Source organism: Phyllopteryx taeniolatus, chromosome 12, assembly GCF_024500385.1.
Source record: "Phyllopteryx taeniolatus isolate TA_2022b chromosome 12, UOR_Ptae_1.2, whole genome shotgun sequence".
Lineage (NCBI taxonomy): Eukaryota > Metazoa > Chordata > Actinopteri > Syngnathiformes > Syngnathidae > Phyllopteryx > Phyllopteryx taeniolatus.
This window is the reverse complement of record NC_084513.1, coordinates 17,063,253-17,072,398: the sequence shown is the minus strand read 5'-3', so window position 1 is coordinate 17,072,398 and position 9,146 is coordinate 17,063,253. Positions and strand designations below refer to the sequence as shown.

The 9,146-nt window shown below is 41.0% G+C and overlaps 1 protein-coding gene across 1 annotated transcript in view; it reads right to left on the bottom strand.

Moving 5' to 3' along the window:
• Nucleotides 1-500: 500 nt before the first annotated feature.
• ptpn4a (protein tyrosine phosphatase non-receptor type 4a) overlaps nucleotides 501-9,146 on the bottom strand; it is a 68,598-nt gene continuing 59,952 nt past the window's right edge. The window contains exons 20-27 of the mRNA XM_061792145.1: nucleotides 7,842-8,008; nucleotides 7,630-7,720; nucleotides 7,423-7,484; nucleotides 6,988-7,134; nucleotides 6,275-6,403; nucleotides 3,789-3,937; nucleotides 2,134-2,269; nucleotides 501-2,061 (exon numbers count right to left, since the gene is read on the bottom strand). Coding sequence (XP_061648129.1) covers nucleotides 1,720-2,061; nucleotides 2,134-2,269; nucleotides 3,789-3,937; nucleotides 6,275-6,403; nucleotides 6,988-7,134; nucleotides 7,423-7,484; nucleotides 7,630-7,720; nucleotides 7,842-8,008 — 1,223 coding nt within the window. The 3' untranslated portion in view covers nucleotides 501-1,719. The remainder of the gene's footprint in view (nucleotides 2,062-2,133; nucleotides 2,270-3,788; nucleotides 3,938-6,274; nucleotides 6,404-6,987; nucleotides 7,135-7,422; nucleotides 7,485-7,629; nucleotides 7,721-7,841; nucleotides 8,009-9,146) is intronic.

Genomic DNA, 9,146 nt, shown 5'->3' with positions numbered 1-9,146 from the left:
ACAAAAACATTAAATATTTCAGTGTGTAGTGAATCTATATTATACAAGTATGACTTTTTCAATTTAACTACTAAAACAAATTAAGGTTCCCACAAATTCAAATGTATTGAGATGCAACTGTAAAGAAGGACTGAAAAAACGGAAACTTCCAAACGAAACTCATCCAGTCGTCAAAGAACGCGATGAAACATTACACACCAACAATGGTGAATCATGTCAATCAATAACAAAAGTCAATAACAACATGACGTTAAATAAATTAAGAGTCCATGTTGGACTTGATCACTTGGGCCGGTGAACACTCAACTGCCATCACTTAGCTTTAAAAACAAGTACCTTGAAATGATGGTGAACCACTACATATCCTCAAATAAGACTAAAAAAGTGCCGCGCATGTTACCAATCAGAAAAATCCAAGGGAGTGAAAACATGAGGATTTTCAGGTTTTTTTTTCCCCCCCCAATAGTGTGCCGCGTTATTTTTTTTTTTTTTAAAAAAAAAATTTTCAGGCTTCATATCTGTATGGACTCACCAAATGGTTCCACTAAGTGGGAACGAGGGGACTTGCTCTGTTTGTGTGCGTTTCCTGGGAAATATCCACGTATTTTAGGGTGAAACCCTCCACCCCATAAAAAACTCAAAGGGCCCGTCCATCATGACAGGGTGCACAAAAACATCTCAAGGACCCAAAATTGAACAGGAAGTCAGCCATTTGCGTTTAAAGCAGCCATTTTGGGCGAACTCCATGCCTCGGACTCCTACTAGGGAATTTGACCAAATGAGCCCCTACAGTACTACTACACCCAAAAAAAAATTCCTATGCCTATGAAAAAAAAATCCTATGGCAATCAATGAGGGTGGCTTATGTCATCAAAGTTTAAAGATCATTTGAGCAGTGAAAAAAGGGGTGTGAGGGCCCATTTAATGTGCATTGATTTCAAGTGATTCATGCACACAAATTTGAAAAAAGGGGTGCCCACTTAACACGCCGTGAAAATTGTAAACCTGTTTTGTTCTTCACTACACCATATGTCTGCCAGCTGAAAAAAGAAAAAAAGAAAAGCAATGAACCAAAGTCACCACGCTAAATTTGACTAAATGTCCATCTGTCAGTCTGAAGCGAGAAAGCCGAGAAAGATCAAAACAATAAATTAAATTGCGTCTTTTTTCCATCCTCACAAAGCAAAAGAATTAACGAAGCAGTTAAGAGTACTCGAGACTACTTTACTACTTAAAAGTGGACTGGTAAAGCATGACGTTCTAGACTGGTACAAACATACAACTCATTTTGTTCAGTGGAGAGGGTTTGACACAAACTAAAACAATAAATACTCTTTCGGGAGGGACAAAAGATAAAGGTTTGTCTCTGTATCAGCTAAAAGGACATTTAAAAAAAGAAAGAAAAAAGGCAGGTCTGTCTGGCAGACTCGCCCACAAGGGTGACGAGAAATGGGGGGAGGTGGGAAGCTTACCATCCATGGGACAGCCCCAGCCCCTTGGTACTTATGGCACAAAAGCAACTCAATATCCATTGTGTGTCCCCTGAACACATAACAGCATCTAATGGTACTGAATCAACACGGTGGGATTGCTTCTTTAATTGGAACCTGTCTATGGGTTTTTTTGTCTGTTGTCTATTTGTTCTTTCCATTTTTGTTATCATAAAGTGCAACAGTGCGTTTGTTCTCTCCTCCTGTTCCTGCTTCCCCTTAAAAAGTGTTACGGGTCTTCAGGATCGGGTTCAGGGTTCACGCTGGTCTCGCTGGTGGCGCTGGCGACGCTGGGTTCCTCCACTTCATCCTCCGTCACATCCCCCACGTCGAGCACCTCCACCTCTTCGTCATCGTCATCCTCGTCATCCAGATCTCCTTCCAGCAGCTCCACCACAGCCGCCTCCTCCTCCCCTACCTCGGCTTTTTCATCTCTCTCCTCTATGTTCTCCTCCTCATCCCGGTCACTGTCCGCCTTCTCTCGGAGATGGTAGACGGCAGGCGTCAGCGGGCGAACCAGGCCCTCCTCGTAGACTTTCAGGATGGCCTCACACACAAACCGATACTGACTCTGTTGGAGATTAGACAGATGAGTTACAGTCAGTTGGAGAAGTAAGACTGACAGACAGATGGCTCGACATACGGGTGTCTGGATCATCATGGCTCTCTGGTCTCTCATGGTCCGGACGATTTCCAGAGGGTACACTGGCTGGCCGCACTCCATGAGACACAACGCTGTTTCCATGGTGATCAGAACACCTGTCCGACCAATCCCAGCACTGAGAGAAAGCAGGCGGACGAGGGATTCATGTTAAAAGTAACACGTGAAACAGAAGCTGGATTTAAACTGTAGGTCCAAGTGCCCCATTCTGATTTACTGCAATAACAGTCACAGTTAGGGACACACAATAATTGGGGCACATTACATAAATCATTAATATACAGGATGACCAATTTTGTGCCCAACACTGACCCCTGGGGGACACCACACACGTTTTAGCGTTTCAAGTTAAACTCAGCTTGCTTCACAAACTGCTGCCCTTTTGTTAAATAACTTCTGAGCCAATTCAAGGTTACACGTCTAATGCCATAGTGTTCCAATTTACTGACCCATCTATCATGAGTTATGGTATCGAATCCTTTGTGGAGATCAATAAACAGCCCTGCTGCAAGCCTATTGTCTATGGAGTCAGTGATTCCTTTGATGAGTTCTGTTAAAGCTAGTTCAGTTGAACGGTTTCTTCTGAATCCATACTGACTTGGAGAGTAATTTGTTTTTCAATCAATGTATCTAATCTGTTATTGAATAGGTTTTCCATAGTTTAGGAGAATTGTGGCGAGAGACAGGCCTGTAGTTTGTGAAGTTTTATTTGTCACCAGTTTGGGCAAATCAGAATTTTGCAGTTTTCTTTTTTTGGGAATTGTCCATCTTATAGCTTTGCTTAACTTTGTATTTATCTTATTTAATGATGGGCCCACTTTGAATGTAGCATATTTCATTTTTATTTCATGGTCTAGCGACACGTTGGGCGACTGGTTAGCACATCTGCCTCACAGTTCTGAGGACCCGGGTTTAAATCTGGCCTCGGCTGTGTGGAGTTTGCATGTTCTCCCCGTGCTTGCATGGGTTTTCTCCGGGTACACCGGTTTCCTCCCACATCCCAAAAACCTGCAGGGTAGGTTAATTGAAGACTAACCCGTAGGTGTGAATCTGAGTGCGAATGGCTGTTCATTGATATGTGCCCTGCGATTGGCTGGCGACCAGTTCAGGGTGTACCCCGCCTCTTCCTCAGTCAGCTGAGATAGGCACCAGCATGGCCGCGACTCTCGTGAGGATAAGCGGTACGGAAAATGGATGGATTTAATGGTTTATCCTTTTGTTGTAGTATAGCTTTACAGCATGCGTTTTTTTTAAAATGCCTTTTATCTGAGTTTTTTGGTCCGTGCGTTAACGCTGAACTCTCATTGGCACATAGCCGAATTGTCACCTGAAACATGCAGTGTAAATCCAGCCAGAGAAAACCGACGCAGACCGTCCCATGTCTTTGATACGTCATGGCTGTGTTAAGATGGAAATTTTGCTCTGATTAAACACATGTTGACAAAAGTTACTACAGATGAGTAATTTGACTATTTGTCATTGGTTTGGCCTTTATCTTCGCTATACAAAAAGCTGCAGCCGGTGTTTCGGTGCCAATTTGTGCTTGAGATAAGAGGGGAAAAACAACACAACAAAACCAGAAAAAGCAACAGATCTTGTGTCACTTGCACTTGTTTTCCATATTGTAACGATCGTACCTGCAGTGTACCACCATTGGCTGGTCCTGCTCGGTCCTTTTACTCCGAACCAAAGCCACAAAGTCCAAGAAGTCAGTGGAGTCGTCAGGGACACCGTGGTCAGGCCATGCCATGTACTGGATCTGGGTCAGATCTCTCTGCTGCTCACTCTGAAAAGGGAAATGACAACGAATACGACTTTAGGATACTTTAGGTTTTTCACTCATTGTCTAAAACTTATCTTCTCAGTAAGACCACTAATTTGCAGCGACCTAATAGGAGCCTATAGGCCTATAGTGTCTTCCTCACTGTTGAGAAAAATTAATAAATCCACTGTTCCAGGAAATCTATTTTAAGTGTTTGGTACATCTGCCTCACAGTTCTGAATTTTGGGGTTTGAATTTCAGCTCAGGTTTTCCTTTGTGGAGTTTGCATGTTCTGCTATGTGCCCTGCGAATCGGCTGGCAACCAGTCCAGGGTGTGCCCTGCCACTTAGAAGTAAAGGGTTCTTGCATGCAAGAGACAAAACACTCAGGTTATTGTTCTAATGTGCGCAAAGGGTTGCTGATTTTATTTATCTTTTATATTACAAATAAAACACTTGTTTATATTTGTTTTTGCAGTGTCGTGAGAACACCAATAATGTGATCATTTTCGTCATTATAACTGTGATACGAAATTCCTATATTGTTCCATCTCTACCTTCAGTGACCGCTTCAGTGCGAGCGTTTTGTGCTGTCTCAACATGGTAACATGGTTTCTATGGAAACCATCTGACAGTATTGCTCCGTTCTAGACTAATACATTTTTAAAGGCCATGCTACATGGGAAAAGGTCAGGGAGGTCAACTGGAGAGATTTACACATCTAAACATAACAGACTCAGAAAAAAATAACTCCGTTATTATTGTTTCATCTACTCTTGCTAAGACAACGGACGATATAGTCTCTAATTTAGAAGAATACAAAATGACCACAATCACTGTAAACACCAAACTTGTTGTCTCCCTTTCTGCTTTTCATCGTGCAACTTCACTCCTCTTCTGCGTTTTTGTTCTTTTACAAGAATCTGACTGACTAGGGGTGGTTGGGTTGTCATGGTAACCAGAGTTCAATACATGGTCCACATGCGGGAGCAAAGGGAGCCAGAAAAAGAACAGCCCACACCGCTCACTATGGCAACACACCTCCTCTGGACCCTCGGCTGCTCATTCTTCCCGAAACGCCGCCCGCTCTCGCGCTATGTATCCTCTCTAATCTCCCCTGCTGTTTGTCATCCTCTACTGTCTTTAATTGGGCTGTATTGGGTGCCTACACATTTATGCGACATCCTGCTTCGGATGAAATGGTTCACCGATAAACCAGGATAACATTTCCAACGTTTTATTATTACTGTTTCAGATTTGAATGACCTGTACTGCCATATTTAGCGTCCCAGAGATTAGTACAGAAAGTCCTCGGTTTAGGCCTGAGTTCCGTTCCAAAGGCGACAACTTCATCCGAATTTGCATGGAAATCGGAACGCAGTAGTCTATCACTAACCTACGCTAACGCAAAAATAAAGTCATAAATACAGTAAATATTTATATGGAAAACAGTTATGAGCCATAAATGTAAAACAATCAAATGAAAAGCAGTAAGTACGGCTGTAACGAAGCGTGCCATCATGTGCCACGTGACGACATATTCTTATGCCACTGTGCAAACTAGTTCATTCTGCTTCGTTCATAACCTCGAAAACTGATATGTCAGTAGTAAACGGCAGACACCCTTTATGTCTTTAAGCTTCCCCCATCGCTGATGTAAAATGGAGAACGATGAAAAGATGCATATTGCTGGCAAAATCCTTGCCAATTTTCAGAAACCAAAAAAACAGCATGTTTAATGAGCCAATAACCTTGCATCGTCAAAGAGCCATTTTCAACACATTAGATTGTAAAAATAACAGACCCACGTGGGGACTGACTAATACTATAGATTTGTGAAAAAATATAAAATTGATTACATTTGGACATAGCAGGTTTTCAACTTGACAGTGACAATATGCTGCAGTGCTACGAAACATTGTGGAAGGCAGACCAGATGACAACGATATTCTTTCAGATGCAGTAGAGGGGAAGTGTAGGTGTATTTTGTTTGATAATACTGCACATGGAAAATTTATTCAAAATAAATTTTAAAAAAGTCATTGTGAAATTGTGGTTGGGGTCCTTGCATGCATGAAAATTCATTTTAAAAGGTTGAATGAAGGCAACTGGACTCTTGTTCTTGTTCTTTCCGGTTCAATAGATAGTTTTCAAAGAATCAAATTAGATTTTTCATTAGTTGGACTATGTCTTCTCTTTATTTCAGAATTCGGAATTCATCCATTACTGTCAATGAATAACAAATCTGCATTTAGAGGGAGAATCCGAGCCCAACCTTTAGCAGTTTCAGGGGGACTACTGATAACATTTTGGTCGCTAACATGACATTTTTCAAAGGGTTTCATCTCTACATCTCGCTCACCTCTAAGTGCATGAGCGTCATTTCCCGGACCAGGAAGGCTGAATTGCCCTCCTCGTTGTGGCAGGTAACAGTGAAGTCTCCATAGGGAGCGCTGTTGTCTGGATTGGGCCAGTACTGGTGGCACTTCACCTATAACCAACAAGAAGGGCTTTGTAAATAGTCACAAAGGAGCTACTTTGTCTTGGATTATCCAATTCTTCAGCTCTTGAGAAATACACAGTAGGAAACTTAAACAATATGCGTGATCTAATTATGTGAATGAATGTGATAGTTACATAAGGCTTATGGTCAAACTAATACAACATATTCCATTTGTAATCATAAAAAGGCAAAGATCATCTAAATGTAAATTCTGTATCTAGTCTCAATTGCAGTAAGAGGCATGTTGCACATAAATACATTATTTTTAAACTTCTTCAAAATGAAGACATTTTCCTCATTTCATAATCAACATACTGTATGTTGAATAACAACCAGTTAGAGGGGCCCTGACTTAAATAGGCCAACACTTGACGGCTTCCATTTGAATTTCTGATAACTGAAGTTGTGTCCTAAGGGCTGAAAGTGTAAAATTCCAAGTTTTCGTAGAGGGAAGGTTGTACCCTAAAATAGGACAGGACACTCAGGATCCACAACTGTGATTCATATACTATTAAGAAAGGAAAGAAAGAAAAAGGATGACTGCTGATTTTCAATGTAAATTCTTGACATACCCGTCCCCTCTCGACTTGCGTTGTGAGCATGACCACCATAGACGAACCTTGCTCCCAAGTCATTTGCCAGAAGTCTGGGCAGGTGTTGGGCAAAGGACCCTGGCAAGCTATGTAGCGGTTTATGAGACTGGAGGCAGGAATCTCCATCTGCACACACAGGGATTGTGATACAGGGCATTTACAAAACAGCTTTTACTTCAACTTTTATCTGGGATTTATGTGTTTTCAGCATGCAGAGCGCTAAAGTAACATTGATCAAATAAGTCTTGTAAGATCATGCTTTGATGGATGTTTTGTTTTGATAAGTATGGTGCTTAAAAAAAAAAAGACGATTGGAGAAAACTATAGTACATATTGAACTTTTGACTGTATCCAATTACACTTTAAACATAACAAATGGGAATTCCTGCAAACTAAAGGAAAAGCAAAACTCACATTGATGTAATTTGCATTGATGTAGTCATCTGTGCTTTTCAGAATGACCCGGGTAGCATCATCTTTAGCAGGAGATAGGACAAGACGAAGAAAGGAGCAAAACCAACAGAAAAGCAGAGTGAATGATGACAGTAAGGGGGTTATGCATAATACAATATACAGTATAGTTTATTCCTTAGTTCTAAATGTTGTATGGTAATCACGTACAGGGAGAGATGTCTCTGTAGCGATTTTTGGAAACGTTCTGAGGTAATTTGGCACACAGCATGGTCATCCCTGGCCTCTTCCTGTACAGTTGCTACAAGAAAAAGCAGCAAATTGAGGTCACTTGAGTGATAATCCATCGACAAAAGTGAAAAGGTTGACAAAAATACTATATTATATATATACACACACACAAACGCACACACACAACTCACGTCAAACTGGGCCAGTATGGCCCCGCTGCTCAGACCGTCCTTCAGGGCAACCATAGAGTCCCTCAAAGCATGCTGGTCTAGCTGGGTGGGGTCCTGAGGGGACTTCTCTGGGATGTACTGAAAATCTGGTTCAGAGTCCACCTTCTCCTCCACCACGTCATAGATGGCTGGACGGGAAAAGGAAGAATTGTTTACATCCATCAATTCCCTCAATACTACAGTTGTGAACAGAACTTAACACACACTCATCATGAGCATGAATGAAATTAATTTGTGGCTTTTATTAACTTATTTGACCCATTTTTTTTCCCAGGGTGGAAGGGTTATACAACATTCACCTTCATGTATTTACTTGTGTAAATCTACAACTGTCCTTCTAAAACCTTCATCAAATTCCATGGAGTTAACCATTGTTCAGCTCAATGAGTGCTGTCTTAAAAAAAGTTTGTCATTCCGACAAAGACAAACTACCTGCAGTCCCTTATGAGCACCACTAACTAAAAGATTTAGGTAAATGTATGTACATACTATATGTACAATTTTGATACTCATGATTGGAGAAAATCCCCACAAAGTTCGAACTTGTGCACCCAATTCTTTGCAGATGTACGTTGTATAATTCAGTCCACCGTGGAAATAAACTGTTTAAAATAAACGCCCAAAAATTAATGAAGATGAGTGTGTGTAAACAGCTGACCACAACCGTACATACAGTACATTGACAGAGGCAAGATACTGTCGTCATCAAGGTGATGACAATATTTAAAAGCACAGCAACACAAAATGGGAGCTAACAGATCTTTAACACATTTAAATGATATTTATCTGTTTTGATGTATGACAAGATGTACATCCCCTTTTTGACCCACTTGACGCCAAGAATTCCAATGATTCATCGTCTTCAAACACTCCTTGAAGCTGGTAAAGGGAAACGCTTTGAAAAGGTGAGCACATATAGCTGAGACGGAAACATATACGAAGACCATCTATTAAACAGACATTCAAACCCAAAGACCAGATGAGGAAGTGTTCACTGCCATTGACACATTTCACCTCTTGTTCTGCATTTGGCAAGGGAAGCCTTACATCAAGTTTGAAATTCAACTAAACTTCAAACCAATACTACTGCATTAGAACAAAATTTGTTGGAGTCAGTTCATATTTGAGTCTGCCATCATAAGTCATGCATGTCCTGATAAATCAGTTTACATGTCTAACGAACGGCCCTTCAATGTACAGTTGTACGACTATAAAAAGACAATGGGCTTTTCTTTTTTTTTTTTTTTTTCTTTCTTGACTGTCTGA